Source organism: Pseudogymnoascus verrucosus, assembly GCF_001662655.1.
Source record: "Pseudogymnoascus verrucosus strain UAMH 10579 unplaced genomic scaffold scaffold_10, whole genome shotgun sequence".
NCBI lineage: Eukaryota > Fungi > Ascomycota > Leotiomycetes > Thelebolales > Thelebolaceae > Pseudogymnoascus > Pseudogymnoascus verrucosus.
In genome coordinates this window covers 85,073-104,467 of record NW_017263661.1, presented here as the reverse complement: position 1 = coordinate 104,467, position 19,395 = coordinate 85,073, and the positions used below count along the sequence as shown (strand labels likewise).

The window sequence follows — 19,395 nt, the reverse complement described above, 5'->3', positions numbered from 1 at the left end:
GATTGGCACCGGCGCACAGATGCAGCGTCTTGTCGACATATTTCCAAGCACCATTTTTGGCATTTACCCCGTCAAATAGAGTATCCCGACGAGGATCCCAGTGTCATGGTGCTGGGATGAGAGGGACCTTGGGGTCGGGCCGTGGAGTGACTGACATGTGTCGAAACTCGCTGGCAGGACGTCGGGACACTGCGCTAACGACAGCACTGGCCTACTGTAGCCTACCACCGTATCGTACCGGATCCCCGTGTCGCCACCGCACGGGGAGCTTGACGTGCATAACCCAGAGTACAGAGTACCGGACCTCAATCTACCCAGCTTCCCGGTCCTTGTTTCCCCCTCCTCCCCTCCTTTCCGTCCCTCCTACCCCCCCGACTGCGGTACACGACGCCCAGCGAAAGGAAAATATATACATACATACATACTACCCCTCTCCGCCGTGGCAAAAGTCGATATAACCGCCTTTCCTGACTCCACTACCACTACTGCTACTGTTACTGCTTCTATTCCCCACCGTGCTACTTTCCTGTCGTAGACCTAGCTCCTCCTCGCCACTCAGACACGCCTCGATCTCGGGTCAGACCGACTGCGTGAGCTCCACGCGCCACAGTGGTACTAGCTATAGGTGCGCCCGCACCCACCAGGCAAGATGGAACGCACGGCGCGGATGAGCTTGCGCGAGGAGCCGCCCATGTTCCCGACTTACCTCTCAGGCGGTGAGCCTAGTGCGCTGGGCGCGGAGGCGCTTGCGGACACGGACAGGGCCGCAGACAGGGCCGCGGAGGCGGAGGAGGATGGATATCCCTTAGGGGGGAGCGACTCGTCGATTGAGATTGAAGTAGGGGCGAGGAGCGAGATCACGGTGCTGATGGTGAGTGCTGTTCCGCCCTGGGTTACGAGTGCGGTGAGAGGAGACGACAGGACGGGGGGGGTTGGATCGGGTGGTCAAGCATGAGGGCTAATGACGCGGGCAGACCTTCGATGAGGATTCGAGCTACGGGACTGATGATGCGGATAGCGGTCTGTTCTATGAGACTGTAGGGTCCAGTGCATTTACGTTCCCAAAGGAAAATGGGAGGACCTATCATGCGGTATGTATCACTCCTCCTAGATGGATGAGGCAGAAAGCCCTCCGACGATCCGCATGCTGATCGAAGCGGGGTGCAGTATCAAGAAGGCAGTGAGTCCCCGCCGAGCACTCCGTGCTACACTATAGCTAATAGATCATCAAAGAATATCTCATGCCCAATGACGAGAAGGAGCAAGATAGGTAATTAACGTATCCCGAGGGAGTGGTTATGGTTTACCAGATTACTAATGGCGTCCTACCAACAGGATGGACATGATCTATCACTCAATGAGTCTGATGTTCGAGGACAAGCTCTTCTTCGCGCCGGTCAAGAACCCGCAGCGCATCGCTGACATGGCGACTGGTACTGGCATCTGGGCTATAGATGTTGGCGACAAATACGAAGGCGCCGAAGGTCTGCCAACCCTCCCCATCTACGCTTCGTCTTTACTAACAACCTCCAGTCATTGGAATCGACCTCTCCCCCATCCAACCCAACTGGTAAGCCCCATAGCCGCCCAAGGGCACACCACTCCCACTAGATATTCACCCCCCCTAGGGTCCCCCCCAACGTCCAATTCCGCGTCGACGACATCGACAAAGACTGGATGTTCGAGCACCCCCTCGACCTAATCCACTCTCGCCTCTCCTCCGGCCTCGCCGTCCGCGACTGGCCCCGCTACCTAACCGAGTGCCACAAAGCCCTCAAACCCGGCGGCTGGGTCGAGGCACAGGAATTCAGTGTCTCCATGGGCTGCGAGGACGACTCGCTCCCCCCAAATTCCATGATCAAGAAGTGGCACGAGGAGGCTAACCGCACCTTCACGGCTGCCGGGTGCGATCTCCGCTTCGAGGGCGAGACGCTGAAGCAGCAGATGATTGATGCCGGGTTTGTGAATTGCGTCGTGCAGGAGTATCGGTGGCCGATGGGGCCGTGGCATGAGGATAAGCGGCTGAGGGATTCGGGGGCGTTTGCAATGATGAGCATGTTGACGGATATGGAGGCGATTAGTCTGGCGAGTATGACGAGGTATGGGGGGTGGAAGATGGATGAGCTGAAGGTGTTCTTGAAGGCAGTGAAGAAGGAGTGGAGGATGAAGTCGATCAAGGCGTATTGGCCGCTGTATGTGGTGTATGGGCAGAAGCCGGAGGAGAGGCCGAAGGGGGAGTGAGTGGGTGTGGTATAGGTGGATAGTAGGGGCACATGTGGACGGGACTATTATTATTACGGCGTTTGATATAAATCAAAATTTAGGCATGCCAGGTTAGCAAAATAGGGACTCGGGAATTCGTCAAAGCATCATCATTTTCGACTTATTGAATAGCTGAGTAATGCGAGCTGCAGGAGAGACCAGATCTGTCGTTGGTTATTCAAGGGTCTAGTACAGTAAGCTTATATGTCAGGGTCGTATTTTCAGGGCCCTTTAGTCCCTGTCCCAGGCTGTTTTTATATTTTTTAGGGGCGAAGCCACCAAGTGTTATAACCTTGGCAACTCAACTCCCACACGGTATATGTATGACGAGGCTGAGACATCTACGGCCAGTTTATGCTCGTCGACGCACGCTCAGACAACATGTGATTAATACATACCACAAAGACACCACAAAAGCACACCTACGTATGCAGTAGTTCCCATGCTCGAAACCTCTTCAGTCGTATTTTCTGTGTTCCCACCCGCCAAGTAGTCCACATCGACCACATACCTAATACATACCCAATAAGAACATTACCCGCCATCCCAGCCGTGCATTTCAGCTACTCCATCTAAGCATGGGCGCATTTCCTCCTAACAAGGGTTACACTCAGCCCTCAGCCCTGGGGCGCGGGAGATAGACCCTGCCGGCCCTGACTGTATCTCACAGTAGTGAGATCGCCGGCTCGAGTAGTACTCCCTACCTCTCCACAACCACCTATCCCCATCGGTGCATCTCCAGCCTTTCCCAAGCCGGCGTTGCACGCAGCATATACATACATACCCGTCACACCAGCGCTACACCCACGAACTCAGCTCAGCCCTCGATGTCGAATAAGGCATCGCCGATCAGCAGATGCCCAGTCTGCAGCCCGCCATTGGCGCGGGGCCCGTCCTCGGTGCCGTCTCCGGGCGTACAGGGCCTCACCTTCCTACCGTAGCTGTGCCGTGCATCGTTACGTTCCAGCTATATATATGCCGATGCCCCCCCTCCTCCCTCCCGCTCCCTGGGTCGCGGCGAATATAAATCACCTAATGCACTCTTCCGTGAGAGACGTGTCTACACACCCAAAACTCGCAGTAGTAGTAGTATTTAAAGAGCGCACACAATGGCTACCCTCAAAGACCGCACCAAGACCGCTTTGGGAGCGGCTGCTACCGCCGCGGCGAGCAAGCTAAAGAAGCGCATGTCCTTCCAACCTACATCTGCGCAATCCCCACCCCCCGACGACCCGAACGTTCACGTCAAGGCCGGCGAGCCCGTCACAGTAACCCAAGAGCCGTCGCCCGAACAGCGATTCCCCAACCTCGAGAGAGAGAAGAAGACCAGCGGGCGCCGCCTTATCATCGCCTGCGACGGCACCTGGACGGTACGCTCGCTCCCCCCACCCCTCAGACCTAGTTCTAACACCGCCCAGAACAGCTACTCCAACGCCCCCACCAATGCCCTGGGCGACTTCCTCCCCGGCATCTTCTCCCACACCACCGTCACCCTCCCCTCAAACATAACCCGCATCTGCCGCGCCCTCAACACCAACGCCGTCGCCACCGAGGACACCGAGCCGCGCCCCGCGCAGATCGTCTTCTACCACCCCGGCATCGGGACCGACGGCGGAATCGAGGACCGCATCATCGGCGGCGCGACGGGTGCCACCATCTCTCTGCACATCAGCGAGTGCTATGGCTTCTTGTGCAACAACTGGCAAGTGGGAGATGAGATCTTCCTCTTCGGCTTCAGTCGCGGCGCCTACACTGCCCGTGCTATCGCGACGCTCATCACGGATATTGGGCTCCTGACGGCGAAGGGGATGGAGTTCTTCTTCCAGATTTTCGAGGATTGGAAAGATCAGAACGTCCCCGAGGTACTGGCGAAGCAGCAGGCGGAAGAGAAGATTAATGGTGCCCAAGGCGCATTTAAGGGGCTTCCCGCCACCCCTCCCATGCCGAGCAAGGCATACGCCGACGAGCTACACAAGGTTCGTCCCCCCCCCCCCCCCAACTTCCCCTTTCCCCTTCCCCCAACCCTATCTGACCCCCATTCCAGCGCGGCTACACCCGCCCCTCCGTCCCCGTCAAAGTCCTCGGCGTCTTCGACACCGTCGGCGCCCTCGGCGTCCCCCCCATCTTTGGCCTCCACATCTCCGCCACAGAACTAATGCAATACTCCTTCGTCAACACCAAAGTCTCCCAAGTAGTCGAATACGCCTTCCAAGCCCTCGCCCTCGACGACCACCGCGCCGCCTTCGCCCCCGCAGTCTGGGAACAGCCCGAGCAGCCGGCCGAACTCAAGATGCTCGCACAGGCCTGGTTTCCGGGTGTGCATTGCAATATCGGTGGTGCGGGGGGTTACGACGATCAATCCCTCGCCAACGACACCCTAGCATGGATGCTCGCACAACTGCAAACCCTAGACGTCTCAGATGACGGCCTCCCCCTCCTCGACTTCGATAAATCCTACCTAGACTGGATCTTCGCCCTCAACGTCGCCCACTGCAACGCCACCCCCTCCGTAGGCGGCTACCGCGGCTGGGCCCTAGGAAAGATGGAAGAGACCCTCACGACGGCATATAGTTTCGTCGGCGACGTCAAGCCCTGGGCCGGATGGGAGAACTGGCGCGACTGGGCGCACCCCGGTGACCTCGCCAGGACCCCGGGGCGCTATGAATCGTATTCCGCGAAATCGGGACGCAAGATGAAACGCGACAGGCCGTTGGTGGGGAGTAACGAAACCATCCACCCCTCCGCGCGCGTGCGCGTCGCCTGCGGCGGAAAGGGGTTAGACGACAAAGGAGCGTATTTCCCGCGCGGCCTCGAGGGGTTCAAAATCGTCGGCCCGCAGGGGGCGGATATGAAAGACCCCCTTGCGGTGGGGTTTAAATGGGTGGGTAAGGATTCGCATGGAAAGGATGTGGTGCTGGAGGAGACGAGGTTGGGGGCTATGGAGCTTGCGTTGCTGGCGGCGAGTCGGAAGGCTATGGAGGAGGGGGAGGCGAGGAAGGGGGTTAGGGCGCAGGAGGTTGAGTGGCAGAAGGGGGAGGTGGGGGGGGGTGTTAATGGGAAGGGGAAGTGAAGGGGGGGTTGTCTACGTAAGGGCGGGTGTGAGTGTGGGTGTGATAAGAGGAAGGAACGAGTTTTGAATAACCATCGCAACTTCCCCTTTTGGATGTTATATAGCGCCGGTCTACAAACCACCCTTAGCACAAGGAAAGAACAAGTCTTGGATACCCATCGCAACTTCTCTCCCGGATGATGATATGCAGAGGAAGGTGCGGGTCTAAAAAACCACCCATTACCACAAGGAAGGAACGATACATATATCACCACGCTCGCAACTTCCCACTTCAGACGTGACACCACACGGAGGAAGGAACAACCCATCTATCACCCTCGCAACTTCCCCCTTTCCTTTTGGATGTAACATTACAAAAGGAAAGCACGACCCTCGCCTCCCATGACCCTTGCACTTTCCCCAAAATCACCAAGTAGTCACACACACAATAGGTAAAACAAACAATATCATGCACTCGAAAAAAGCTCTCTCATTAACCCAAGCTACACCCACCCTCCCACCCCCTTTATCCCATCCCATCCACCCCCTCTCCACCGCCTCACCAAGATCAACTAAAGGCAAGGCAAGGCAAAGATATAAAGGTTTTCAAATATCAATCGATCTTAACATAACCCCCACACCAACCAACCACCCCCCTTATAACCCAACCCACAACCTCCCAACCCAACCCCCTTTCTCCCACCACTAACCCGCGCACGAAAAAAAATTAAGTTTTCCAACCCCCCCATCCATCTGTCTGTAAAAAACCCCCGACCGACTATCCATTTCTTTCATTCATAACCACATACGTTTCTTTCGATATTTTTCTTCCTTCGTTAAAAACTAAGCATAGCATCGCATAGCATAGCATGTATGCGATGTTTAATCGCCTCTCTCTCACTCGCTCGTGCCCTTGTCCCAGCTCCATCTTGCCCGCCTCAGCCAGACCTCCGCTCTCTCTCTGTTTCCACCCCCCCCCCCGGCCCAACCCCATCTTCTCTGTCTCTTCAAAAAATTCTCACGCGCTGCGTCTTATCACGTCGTTATATGTTAAATAATAAACCCCCCCATCCCCCTTCCCAAAAAATTCCAAGGTATATATACGCTTCCCCCCCTCTCTCCCATACCATCCGTCCATACCGTCCATACCATCCGTCCATATCATCCATCCCTTTTTGTTCGTGTTTTCAAAATAAAGTAAAAAAGTAAGAAATAGAATAGAACAACAACCATATTGTCTTTCTCTCTCTCTCTCTCTCTCTCTTATCTCTTTTCCGCGCTGAGTTTGCCCCCTTCTTATCCCTCATCAGGGTCGTCAGTAGGCACGCGATATTTATCCCTTTTCGCATCTGCATCTGCATCTGCCACCCACTTTTTTTTGGTTGATTTAGCCCGTGTCGACATCATCATTCATCGGCCCGTGTCTTCGACACAGGTAGCTGCAGGTTCTGAGAGGCCTTTAGTCTCCAGGCTTCGAGCTTCGAGTTTCGTTCGCATCCGACGGTCCGCCCACAGCGCCCGTCGAGCGTCGGACACTCTACACCCTCTGCGCCACCGACGCCTCCGCGCGCGCCCTCATATGACTCGCCTGCGTCTCCAGACTGCGTGCCATAAGATGCGTCACTGTACACAACGTATTAGCCTATATTCCCCCCCCCCAAAAAATCCAAAACCCAAACAAAAGGAGTAACTCACTCGGCCACACCGCAGCCTTATCAAGCATAAAACTCGTAATCCTCAAAATCCTCGCCCCAAACCCCGGCTCCTCCGCCAAACTCCTCTGCTGCATCGCCAACCCTTGCATCCCCACCATCCCAGCCTCGTAATTCATCTTCATCTCCGCGCTCTGCAGCACCTCTTGTATCTTAATTAACAGCTTGATATCCTCCTCCTCCAGCAGCATGATCCCAGGAACCTGGCTGTAGTCCACCTCATCCCTGCCCAGGATCCCGAGGTAGGAGCCTACCCGCTCTTGCACGGTAGCTACCCATTCCGCGAGAACCTGCGCGCAGTCGAAGGCACACAAGGCGGATTGAAGCGGTAACTCCCTCGACGTGAAGTCAGCAAACGTAACACCGAGCTTATCAGACATCGACAGCGAGTCCGCCGCATAAAACGCCGCCTTCCTCAAATGCCTCTCCCGCTTCGACGTCGTCCCCGGCGCCGTAACACTCTGCTGCTGCTGCTGCTGCAGGGGCGCACTCGTATTCCCCTGCATCTGCCCCTGCTGCACCCCACCAGCCATCAACACCTTCCCAAACCCCGGCGACCCCCCCGACGACGGCGGCGTATCCCCAAAATGCGAGTGCGCCCCACTGACGCTCCCCCCCGCCGCCTCAGACATCTGCTCCGACGCTCCCGAGTCCCCGTTCGATCCCGGCGAGTGCTCGGCGTGCTGCACGATCTCCGAGCCGCGCGAGATCTCCTCCGCCATGCCCTCGTAGTCGCGCTGCCAGAACTTCTCCTTCGAGCGGCTGAGGTTGACGAAGAGGCGCACATAGGCGAGATCGAGGAGGGGGATGGAATCCGCAGAGAAAGCGCCGAAGCCGAAAGGGTTGGGACGCTCGAGGCTGTGGCTTGGGTTGCTCGCCCACGCCTCCTGCCACGCCTTGAGCGCGGGCTCGATGTGGCGGTGCATCTTCTCCGTCTCCTCGTTCGTCCAGAGCTTGTTGTGGTGGCGCTGGCGGGTCTCCCAGATATAGTTGTGCAGCGCGTTGATGAGGACGAAGCAGCCAAAGGTGCTGGGCTTGAGGGTCGTCGAGGGCGCGCCGCCGTTCGCGTAACCGTTGTGCATGTGCTGTTTCTCGCTGGTGCGGAGGAGTTCGCCAAGCGCGTCGTGGAAGAGCATTAGGTTCTGGCTCGCGGCCTTGACGCCGCCCTTGGCGTTGAAGCTCGCTGCGCTGTCGCAGGCCCAGAAGTCCTCTTCGCAGGGGAGCTCGAGGAGGATTTCCGAGTTCGTGAGGGCGGGGGTGTGGTTGAATGCCGACACGAGGAGGCTCGACAGGGCGAACACGGTGAAGAGAGTACGTTTCCGCTCTTCGGTGATCCGCCAGTTTATCCACTCTCGCTGCTCGTCAGACATATCATGCATGCTCCCATTCAGCCACATATCCGCCATCGGCGTGTCGTCCGAGGAGGTCAGGTCGTCGGGGTGCGTCCCGTTCGGCGGCCTCAGTAGGCCCGCAGCACGGGACAAGCTCACGAGCGCAGCACAGTGCGTCGCGGCGATATCTCCCGCCGTCTTGTCGCCGCAGTTGTGCCCATAGATGACATTGAGCAGCATAGCCTGCACAAGCCACACGGGCGTATGCACCGAGTTCTCCGACGTAGCATGGCCCGAGTCCGCAACTCCCGCCTTCCGCATATCGGCCTTTCGTACGTCAGCCTTCCTGCGCTCCTCTAGGTACAGCTGGATCATCTTCTTGGCGAGCTCGAAAATCTCCCTCGACACGGCGTGGTCCATCTCGTATAATGCCCCTATCGCCGCCATGGAGAGCATCAGACATCCCCTACCGCCAACCATCCCAGACTGCCTCGCCGAATTGATCTGCGACGCCGGCACATCAAACGACAGCGTCGGGAGATGCAGGAATGGCAAGTGCGGCTGGAAATATGTAACGTATGCTCCTACGTAACGCTGCAGGTCGGCCGTGCTCGGCAGGCTGCGCGCGTTCTCGTTCGGCTGGCCGCGGAACTGCGCCGGTGCGCTGAACTGGAACGAGTTCTTGCGGCCGCCAAATGGTGTGATCTGGTTCAGCGCAACCACGAGCACCTGGCGCGTGGCTTCGGTGATGGTGGCTGCGGGTGAGTATGGGTTGACTCCGTTCACGGAGGAGGGTGTCTCCGGGCCAAAGTTCATCGTGTGGTGGATTCCATTAGTGTTGGTGAGGCCCGGCATCATGGACGGGCTCAGCGAGCTCATCGATGGTGGCGGCGTAGAGAAATATGTATCCGAAGCCTGTTTTTGGGAGAGGTTGTGTGGTGAGATCGGGGCGCCGCCGTGGAGGAAATCCGGGAAGCCGTTCAGGGACAGATCGAAGCCGAAATTCCCAGGGGCCATCAATGCCGGAGCCATCATGCTCTGCTGCCACATGGATCCCGGGTTCACGGGCTGGTTCGAGCCGTCCAGCATCACCTCGCTGATGCCGCTCTGGCTCGCGGTGCTGATTGCCGAGGGCGACGAGCCGTCAATGGCATTCTCGTTTGCGGTAAAGTCCAATTGGTGCTCGAAGCCGTTCATCCAGTCAAAGTTCTCCTCCATTGGCTGGCCTCCGGTCATATCCGGGAATGCGTGCTGGTAGGCCGAGGCCGAGTCGATGGCCATGGACTGTGGCGAATCGCTGTAGTGCAATGCGTTGGGGTTGACGGTGCTGCCCTCGCGATTAAACATATCCCAGTCGAACTCGGCCAGGATCCGTGGATCCACGGGCGCCGTCCGCAATCCCCCGCCCATCGTCGCCGTATTCACCCCATCCATATCCAGCTTCGGCAGCCCATTGTGAGACATTCCCCGCTGCCCCAGCGCCGCCGACATCCCCGCCAGATGATAGCTATCGTGCGCCGAGAGCCCCATCAGACTGCCATGCCGGCTATGCGTCCCCTGCACGATATTCCTCGGGTTCGCGGAATTCGGCGCGATCAGGTGTATGGCCGCATTATCGACATGGCTGATGGTGTTCGCGCGCGGCCTCATCTGACCATGGCCCTTGGCCACCGAGCCCTTCCGTATCTTGGCGGCGGACGTCGCCGTGCTGCTGGCGCTCTCGCGGCGGTTCCGCGGCCGTGACGAGGGCGTAGTGGTCATATGCAGCTTCTGCTGGTGGCGCAGGAGCAGATCCCGCCGCGCGAAGCAGCGCGTGCACTCGGAGCATTCGAAGGGCTTCTCCTTGGTGTGGGAGCGCTCGTGGCGCTTGAGATGCTCGAGCCGCGCGAACGAGCGCGTGCAGGTCGCGCAGATGTGTGGCCGCGGCTTGTCGGTCTTCGGCGGGGGGAAGGCCGTCGCAGCCTTGGGGTTCAGAGCGGGATCAACTGGAAGGGCGAAAGTTAGTTTCTGGCATTCTCTCGCTGCAGCGCGGCCGGGGCAGCGTGGTGCCGTGCGCAATGAGCTGGAGTTGGTAGCAAGCAAGGCGGTTTACGTACCATTCTCGTTGATAACGCCGTTAGTAATGGTATTTGCAGCGTTGGATGACGTCGTGAGAGGCATGCTGGGCGGTGTCTCTCGCAGCGAAACGGGGAGTCGAGGGAGGAGCGGCGCGGTGAGGGCGTCGTCCGACTGCTATCATGCTACAACAAATGCGTGTGGTTGTGGTTGGGTATTGTTGAACTGCGTCGGCGATTCGTCAAAGGGAGCGGCGGCGATCGGCTGGCGGTTTGTGTGGTTGGTGGGTGGTGGGACTCGGACTGGAAATGAGGGATGCAGTCGAGTTGAATAATTGTTTTTGGATTGTTGGGAGGGTGAAGGATAGCTTGCCAATCGAGGAGAGAGAATGAAGGAAAGGGTCGGGGAGTTGTGGCAGCAGGATTAATTTTCTTGTCTATTTGTTGCTGGTGGTGATCGGATCGTGGTGGTTGTGGTGTGAGTCGAGGTGAGTGGTGAGTGGTGAGGCAGGCAGGCAGGTGAGTGGATAGGATAGAGGCGAACAACCGATGGATAGGACCAAGCAGGCGTAGTAGGAGTAGACAGACCTAGTTCCGAACGGTTTGAAGGCCGAGAGGACCAAGACCTAAGCTGTGGCTAACCAGTCAGAAGGAGGCAATGGGGAGGCAATGGGGATGGATGGTGGTTGGTGTAGTTTGGTGTAGTCTGGTGTAGTCTGGTGTAGTTGGGTAGCGTGGGATGGTAGTGGCGGGAAAGGTGTATAGAGAGTATACAGTAAGTAGTATGGCAGTGTATAAAAGGTGGTGGATATATGTATGGGTGTATATGGAGTATAGAGTGTGGTTTGTACTCTATAACTATTGTGTATATTGTGTATATTGTGAAAGGGTATATGGAGTATAGATTTGTGTGGTTGATGGGCATGAATAGTGCGAATAGTAGGGAATTGTGTTGTGTGGGTGGTGGTGGTGGTGGGTTTGTATTATCGATTAGCAAGTACTCTACTATCGCCAGTTACTATCGCCAGTTACTAAACTGACTGTGGTGGGCCGGAATGATGCGTGTGTGTGTGTGTGTGTACTTGCCTGTTGATGGGCGTTTGATGCGCGTGGTACTTGCAAGTTGGAGGGTTAGTGTAGGGAGTGTACATAGAGGGGTACTTGGGTGGATGAGTGGATACTCTCGTAAGGGTACTTGTAAGGGTTATCGACGGTACTTTGTGGGTCAATCCCTCCCTAACGTAGTCTGGTTTGGTCGGTGGAGGGTTCTACCGATTGGATGTACCGACAGTGCTGGTTGTGTCCTAATTCTGTCGCTAATCCTAGACTAATCCTAGGCTACTCCAACCCTGGGTTAGTAGAGAATTAGCATGGGGTTAGCATGGGATTAGCACATGACTAACACATGATTAGCCCAGGACTCGAACTTTCTCTGGGGATGTGATGGTCATGTACCTGTGGCGTACTGTGAATATCGTCGTATATATTGATTGATTTGATCGTGGTGGTGGTGATATTCATATACTACAATTACAATACTATACTATACAAAACTATACTAATTACCACCATCCTCATTGCCGTATGTACTCTTCTTCGTCTCCTTCTTATTCCCGTCGCCACAGTCTCAACTTCATCCTCAACTTACTATCCGTTTGTATACCTGCAAACAGTACAAAGCCGTTTGATCGCTCTCTCTTCCACATCGACTACTACTACCCTACACCCCCATCCATCCATCGCCGCTCTCGACCACCAACCACCACCACCAGTAATCCACCAACACCCTCTCCGGCACCAGTCATTCCCACACCCTACATCCCCCTACACCCACCCGAACCTGCATACCAAAAAACAACTGCATACAACTCTGCATACACTCTGCATGCACTCTGCATACCAAGTAACAAGTCCCGCAAGCTCTTCCACCCTTCTGACTGGTCTACAGCTACGTCTGTAGGTAGTCAGTCGCCGGCAGACCGAGATCTGAAAAAAACACCAGGCTTTTGTATAGTAGTAGTTCCGCCCACCGGAGAGCTTTTCTTTCTTCCTTCGTTCGTTCGTTCTTTTCGATGGCAGTGACATGGACTGTACATCCCCAGCATTTGTCTCGCCGCAGAGTCACCTAAAAAGCACGGTACACCCCCAGACTCTCCCCATACTTCCCTCTCATACTACTCCATACTCCATACTCCAGACTCTTCCCTAGCAAAAACAGAAAAAAATAAGAGGTACATCACACCCCCTACCACCTCCCTCACACCAGCACGTACCTCCTACCAAAAGCAGCACCTCAATAATACACACTAAGCCGGATCTGGACAAGGCGATGGGCTCTCGGTGGACTCCCGGTGGAGCATGTGGAAGTCCCACCCATGTGGACCCCGTGCACCTTTCTGTTCTGTCCCCATCACTTGTCTCCGTGCGCGCGCGTCTTTTTACTATGGTACGCCAGTATTGTATGGTAGTCTCGTTCATTCACACCCCACCAAAAGACCGTGAGCGGACAGGACAGGACAGGACAGGGCAAGACACGGACGGCAAAGACAGGGCAGGGCAAGCAAGACAAGACAGGACAAGACAAGACTATCAACTCGTACCCTCGCTCGGTGCTCTAGCCTTATTCTAGCTCGGCAAGTAGTCTAGTAGGATAGATACCTGTTCGCCAGCACCTTCCCTCCATCGGCATACAGACAGACCGACCGAACTAGACACACCGACTACAACATCCACCCACCACCCACCACCAGTAGACGGACCAAACCACACCAGCCAGGCAAAACACAGAGCGGCAAGCGGATCACCGGTACTGTCCCTACCCTGCCCTGTCCGTACTCGCCCACCATGATCGTATCTATCTACCCTACTGTTTCACCATCCACCACACCATGTTGCCGTGCTCTCGGGTCCTTCGGCAGCGAGAGAGACACGGCACGAGATAATCTACCAGCTAGGACGGACGGCGGCGGTGTATGGTATGGCCGTATCGTGCTGGGAGGTACTCGGTAGGGTATTCTGCAGCATGGACGGTACTGTAATATTCAACGCTGATGTAAGGGACGGCTTTAGATGGATGTGTGTGTGTGTGTATATTGATTAACGACTTCATTACTCGATCAATATCAATATACGATATAGACGACACTCTATATCCATCACCACCCGGCACATCCACACACCGGAATATCCATAACCTTCACCACCACCACCTACCCCTACACACCCACCCAATTTTCCCTCCTCGTGACACCTCGCGTTGCGTGCCTGTCTGTCTGTCGCCCTGTCCGTTCCACGCTGCTAACTAACCATTTTAACCCCGAGCTTCTACTAACCCTTCTACGCTTCCTTCTCCGATTGACGCTACTGCTACTGCTCACCCTACTAACCCTCTGGCTACTGCTCACGCATTTACATACTACAACAGCTTAAAGCAGCAGTCTCGACATCGGCACCTACTACACCCGCGCCGACCTCTCTCTCTCTCCGACCAGTCAGCTGTCGCCGGATGAAAATGCGCACCGCTTATTCGCTGCGTCCGTAGCGAAGAGAAAGTACGAGAGCGAGTCCGAGTGCGAGGGTATAGATGAGTAGTATACTCATCATATATCCAAAATTAAATATAGTGGTAGAGGAGTGGTTATTTGATTAACCATACGGCTTCTTACCGAGCGTAGATTGAGTCTCTATCTATCTGACAGACCGGCGAGGGGAGTGCCTGCCTTGCTCCCTACCAAGCAACCGCCGAACCAAACACCATCCACCATCCAGCCATTCACCTGCAGCTCCTCGGCTGTTAAACCTGTCCGTCTGTCTGTCTGTCTCATCCCATCCCTCCTCTGTATGTACATATGCAGAGTTAGATAGATAGCTAGCTAGCTAACCCTGCCCTACACCTTACCCTACCTACCTACATGCCGACCTACGTACATATATGCAGCACACCCCGTGACGACCACCTCCAACACATCCACTCGGTATCCGCAGCTTCTGCAGCTCATACGCCCACTCACCTACATACTGTACACAGACAAAAAAACCATGAAACGTCCACCACGACCCTCCCACAAAGCCCTGTGGACATTCGACCCGCCCTAGCGCGTCTAGAAGCCCGCCCGTCCTCGCTGATGGGCGTTGCCTGCGTCGTGCTAAGATAACAACCACCACCACCTAATTACGATATACAACCACCAACCGCGCATCACCATTTACCATCCCTCTACCTACGCTGGGGAAGTAAAATTGGAACAGCTAGGATTAGGCCCAGATCCACGCCTGCTGATTGTCCTAGCCGTCGTCATCACCCTCGCCCCCCGTCGATCATTCCCCATGGTTCAAAAACGTGGAGATTGAGGGAGAGTGCGGGATAGCTCTGGGGCGCTGACGGGGTCCTAACGGGGGGTCAAATCTCGTTTAACACCCCAGCCCCTAGGCCAGGACACCCATTTTTCCCCCAGTCCAGGGCGTGGAAGGCGAAGAACAACGGTACTGTAGTGGTAGTGGTGTGGCGGCGGCGCGGATATGGTGGACAGAACGGGTTTATATCGGGTATTTGTGGAGCGCGAGCGCCGTCGTACGGATAAAAGCCAGTAGGCAGTCTGTATTTATCCGCCCGCCCTGCCCACTATACAGTACACAGTCTAAAGTCAAGTATCAAAAAAGTATCAAAACTGGGTACTCGCTCGACTCTAGAAAAGGCACCAAAACATCTAGCCCATGGCCGATGTCAAATGGGCCCTCTTCGCTCTGTCAGCACACACGCCTAGTAACAGCTACTAACAGCTACTAACAGCTACTAACACTGCTAAACCCACTTTACAGTACTTCACCATCCTAAACCCAACCAGCCTAACAAACTAACTAACGCATCCATCACCCACAGCAGCGCCAAACAGACAGAGTGAGTCGATGTGGAGCCGCACGCACCGTCACCCACCGACTTCGGAACACACCCCACCATCCATCCCACTATCCATCCCACCATCCATACCATCCATCATCCCACGCCCTGCCATCCCACGCACGTAGCGCAGGGAACGACGAGATAGGCATCGCCATGCGACTGTGACTCCCGTCTCCCTCTCCTCCCTCTCTCTTGCCGCCCGACCCATCGGCAGAGGGGCCCACTCACTCACTACTAGCTCACTCACCCACATACAAACGACCTATTTCCAGCCCAAACCAACCCGCCACCACCGCCCCCCCAAGCAAGCCATCACCCATCCCCGATCCCCTCCTAGCGCCGTGCATGGCGACCCTGGCGATGGGTGGATGATGGGGCGTTGGGCAACAAAACGGCGATGCTGCAGCGGTGGTGCAGGGCGCGTCGGGGGAGCGGATGGGGGATCTGCACCACCCGGTGACGCTTGCTGGTGTTATAGTAGACCTAGACTGATGAGGTGAGAGATGCGAGAGGGAGATCAGGGACGGGATTGATTGTAAGTTCGGGGTTCTGGGATATCACCTCCCGCGCTTTCTGTTCCTGTCCTGTCCTGAGCCGTCCTTAGATGTGTTGCTTGGCTGGCAGGCGGCTGGCCTGGTGATGTGAGAATTAGTTTAGTCGATGGATGGATACAGGTAAGTCGACAAACCAACCCAACCCTAACAGACAGACCCTCCCATCTAGCCCCTTGGCATCCCGCCGATCCACCTCGGAAGAGAGCGAGAAGAGTCATAGCTGTAGGGAGCGGGTGGTGGTGAGTGGCTGGCTGGTTGTCGACGCTGTAGTTTATACAAACTAGCTGGACAGCAGATGAGCGTCTAAATTAATTTCGGCAGAGTGGCAGATACAGTAGAGGGCGGTAGGGAAAGGGGATCGGGGACATGGTTCTGGGGGATGTGATATGATGGGATGGGATGGGAGGGACGGGGGTAATGGGGAAGGGACTGGGGGAGAAGGTTGGTAAATGATGATGGACGGCGGTTGGGAGATGGTGGGAGGGATGGGATTCGAGGAAATGGGTGTTTGCGTTGCCTTACATATAGTGAGCTGACATTGATCCAACATTAGCCAATATAGTGTTTGGTGGTAGCTTACCTCGTCGCCGGAGATGTCAGGATCATCATCACTCTATCCTTACCGAGATATCAGGACCATCTTCACTGTATACTTGCCGGAGATATCAACCATACTCACGAGTCGTTCCTCACTCTCCCTACCGAGATATCACTCCAAACCAAACGCGGCTGAACAATCCAAAACACAATGTCTCACCCTCCTCGCCCACGAAATCTCAACCACCATTTCCATCCGAGACACCCGCCACCAAACCGAAAATCCAGACCGCATCCGTCACCGCATGGCTCCCTGCTGCGCCCTGAAGCTACCACACCCGGCCCTCACTAAATCCGTTAGAAAGGAAGGGATGGAAGGCGCCCCCCAGCCTTTGTGGCCGCCGATCATCAGCTCCCTCTGCTGCCGTGTGTCTGAGGCGTATGTCAAAGCTCAAGACAATCAGTCGTATTGCAGAAAGTATGTACATACCTCCTATACCCATGCTGTACTGTTCGTAGCATCCCGCATATCCCCATCCATCGGCAGTCCCCAAGCCTAGAAGCCGCGCGCAGTCGCACCCATCCATCCAGTCCAGACCAGTCTCCGCGACCTCCACAAACGCAGCTTACAAACCCTCCCCAGCGCTTCGACGAACGCAGCTGCTCCTTCGAGCCATAATGCGTTTCTGCGCCCCATAATTCCCAGCTCCGGTCCGGTACGGAGGGAGAGCCTGGCCTGGACTGTGCTGTGTGAGTGCGGTCTGTTGCCGCGTCCATGGAGCTTCAATTGACGGCACGCAGGACTCCGGGGTGGGAGTTGGACTCCACTGAGGATAGAGGCGCTGGTGGTCGCTGTACAGGGTCTATAGAAGCCCGTAGCGGTCCAGTAGAGGCGGGTTTGTAGGGGGTGGATGAGGTGGATGGGGTGTTATGCACGCACTGTAGATATTGTTGTACTCGACTCGCCGACTCGCGCTCTAGGTACTTGTACTATACCCCAGTCCATCTTGTACTTCTAGTACTTCCATCGGTACCTGCCCCTTCTCACCTCCACCTGCCTTAAAACAGCGACGCCACTAATTCCCAAAATAGTCTAGTCTCATCCAACCCAGTCTAACTCACCACCCGCTAAAGCAGCACCCTCCTTCCACCACCCACACCCCTTCTCCCCCAGAAATCCACTCCCCCATCTCCCTCCTCGTACCCCCAACGCGCAACCCCCCTTCCCTCTCCTCTAATTGGCCACTACACCCACCCCCCCGTCCCTCTCCACGAACACAAACCGGGGTCTCCACAACAGGCGACCTGCATCAACGCCCCTCGACCCATCCACCCAATCACACCCCCCTGCCTTCCCCGGATTTCGCTAGTCAGGAGCCCACGAGGTGTTGCCTCGCTAGGGGTTGTTGTTAGGGATGGGGATAGGGATAAGATGGGGGCGGGATTGGGGGATTTTCTAGGCAGGATGCGCTGGGATGAGAGGAAGATGTTGGTGCTGGGCTGGACTGGGAAAAGGGGGTTGCGGATCGGATACTATGGCGTTGGCGTGGCGTGGCCATGGGGCGGGCGGGATGGATACAGCAATCTAAGAAGAGCTCGTGGTGGACGGGAATAAGGGCCTCTCCCGTTCGTCGTCCCTGTCCTGGTTTGCCTTTGCCTTGCCCAGCGTCACCAGCGGCAAGCGACGACGACGGGCGCGCGCCGTTGGTGCTAATCTATATCCTCGCCCGTCCTCCGTACGACTTGCATGCCGGATGATGCTGTATGATGCTATATCTACATATTACCCCATGGTTCTCCTAGAGTATCCCGCAGCTCCATCTACTCTACAGCTACTCAATCGTCGGATTGACTCTTCGGCGCCAAACTCCCACTACCAACCAACCAACCAACCAGGTCAGCCCGCGTCATATCCCTAACCATAACCCAGACGGATAGCCTTCTCCGAGGCACCCGCGCTGCATTTTGCTGCAGGTGATACCATTCTTAGAAAAATATTGGGAAGGGTATGTATGTACTATACTCTAGAACAACAACAACCAGCCCGCCGCGGCCCTGCAATTGCCGGCATGCAGGGAATCCCCTACACCACTTGCTCCTGACACGCACTACCCACCCACAACTCGCGTCTCGCGCTCGTTTCGCCACCACCCATGACGGCATTGCCACCGTTGATACAAGCCACTTACATCCACATCCAGCCCGGTTCAGTTCGCCCAGTTTGCCCAGGCCGCTCAATCCACCCACCCATAGATACTGTAGATGGACCCAACAGCGCGTGTCGCGGATGGATGGTGATGATGCCAAGCCTCCTCCCGACCAAACCTCACCTCGACCGATTCGAAACTCCTGTCCTGTTCGACACGCCGTTCTTGCCCGAAACGACACACACGCGACGCTCGTGGCGCTCCAGGGAGGGTGTGCTGCGGCATCTTCATCTCCTGCACGTCCGCCTCCGTTTACCACCAAACTCAACCCCCTATCCCATCCCCTTTTCTCCACCACCAGTACCATTCTTCACCCACCGTTCCTGTCCTCCCAACCACAAATATCGTATCCCCTTCCCCGGAATCCCATAATAGGTCTACCCTACCCACCCCCTTTTTTCCAACCCACGCACCAACCGCCGGGACCGTGCCACAGCATCACAAACGCACGCTCCCTTCCATGTTGTGTTCCCCCAGACCGGCTTGCCATGTCAGGCCAGACCACCACCACCGTTTGTCTGTCTGATACCTGTACCAGAGAAAGCAACCTGTCCACGGCCCCGGGTCGAGATATTAAATTCGATAGTACATATATCGCTACCAACCCGAGGATAACCGGTACGTGCGAACGCAAATGAAACCCCCCCGTGCATCCAAAAGAAAGGGGCTTCAACTCCAACTCCCACCCACCGCCCACCACACCGCCTACCTCCATCAAACCATCCCATCTCCCACTCACCGCCCGCCAACCCACCGCGCGCGCGTCCCATCACGCACCCGCAGACTGCG

At 56.1% G+C, this 19,395-nt stretch overlaps 3 protein-coding genes across 3 annotated transcripts; 2 read left to right on the top strand and 1 right to left on the bottom strand.

Moving 5' to 3' along the window:
- The first annotated feature begins 322 nt into the window (after positions 1–322).
- Positions 323–2,446, top strand: VE01_03270 (uncharacterized protein). The gene is made up of 7 exons (XM_018272766.2): positions 323–871; positions 975–1,091; positions 1,168–1,180; positions 1,234–1,270; positions 1,336–1,484; positions 1,534–1,570; positions 1,629–2,446. Exons 1-7 carry the CDS (start codon positions 650–652, stop codon positions 2,239–2,241), a joined length of 1,188 nt encoding a protein of 395 aa, XP_018132575.1. The 5' UTR covers positions 323–649; the 3' UTR covers positions 2,242–2,446.
- A 295-nt stretch (positions 2,447–2,741) lies between these two features.
- Positions 2,742–5,545, top strand: VE01_03269 (uncharacterized protein). Its single transcript, XM_018272765.2, has 3 exons — positions 2,742–3,632; positions 3,681–4,238; positions 4,307–5,545. The coding sequence occupies exons 1-3, from the start codon at positions 3,372–3,374 to the stop codon at positions 5,330–5,332; spliced, it is 1,845 nt and encodes a 614-aa protein (XP_018132545.1). The 5' UTR covers positions 2,742–3,371; the 3' UTR covers positions 5,333–5,545.
- An 828-nt stretch (positions 5,546–6,373) lies between these two features.
- Positions 6,374–11,349, bottom strand: VE01_03268 (uncharacterized protein). Its single transcript, XM_059463518.1, has 3 exons — positions 10,451–11,349; positions 7,007–10,339; positions 6,374–6,934 (listed from the first exon to the last, which is right to left on the bottom strand). Exons 1-3 carry the CDS (start codon positions 10,512–10,514, stop codon positions 6,849–6,851), a joined length of 3,483 nt encoding a protein of 1,160 aa, XP_059319886.1. The 5' UTR covers positions 10,515–11,349; the 3' UTR covers positions 6,374–6,848.
- Positions 11,350–19,395: the final 8,046 nt, after the last annotated feature.

What these genes read in the sequence shown, in the direction of transcription:
- VE01_03270 (XM_018272766.2), top strand. Translation starts at nt 650, where the DNA reads ATGGAACGCACGGCGCGGATGAGCTTGCGCGAGGAGCCGCCCATGTTC. An exon ending in GCGAGATCACGGTGCTGATG is followed by an intron (nt 872 to 974) that starts GTGAGTGCTGTT and finishes TGACGCGGGCAG; the next exon opens with ACCTTCGATGAGGATTCGAG. An exon ending in GACGAGAAGGAGCAAGATAG is followed by an intron (nt 1,271 to 1,335) that starts GTAATTAACGTA and finishes TCCTACCAACAG; the next exon opens with GATGGACATGATCTATCACT.
- VE01_03269 (XM_018272765.2), top strand. Translation starts at nt 3,372, where the DNA reads ATGGCTACCCTCAAAGACCGCACCAAGACCGCTTTGGGAGCGGCTGCT. An exon ending in CCTGCGACGGCACCTGGACG is followed by an intron (nt 3,633 to 3,680) that starts GTACGCTCGCTC and finishes AACACCGCCCAG; the next exon opens with AACAGCTACTCCAACGCCCC. An exon ending in ACGCCGACGAGCTACACAAG is followed by an intron (nt 4,239 to 4,306) that starts GTTCGTCCCCCC and finishes CCCCCATTCCAG; the next exon opens with CGCGGCTACACCCGCCCCTC.
- VE01_03268 (XM_059463518.1), bottom strand. Translation starts at nt 10,514, where the DNA reads ATGCCTCTCACGACGTCATCCAACGCTGCAAATACCATTACTAACGGC. An exon ending in CGGCGTTATCAACGAGAATG is followed by an intron (nt 10,340 to 10,450) that starts GTACGTAAACCG and finishes TCGCCCTTCCAG; the next exon opens with TTGATCCCGCTCTGAACCCC. An exon ending in TAAGGCTGCGGTGTGGCCGA is followed by an intron (nt 6,935 to 7,006) that starts GTGAGTTACTCC and finishes CGTTGTGTACAG; the next exon opens with TGACGCATCTTATGGCACGC.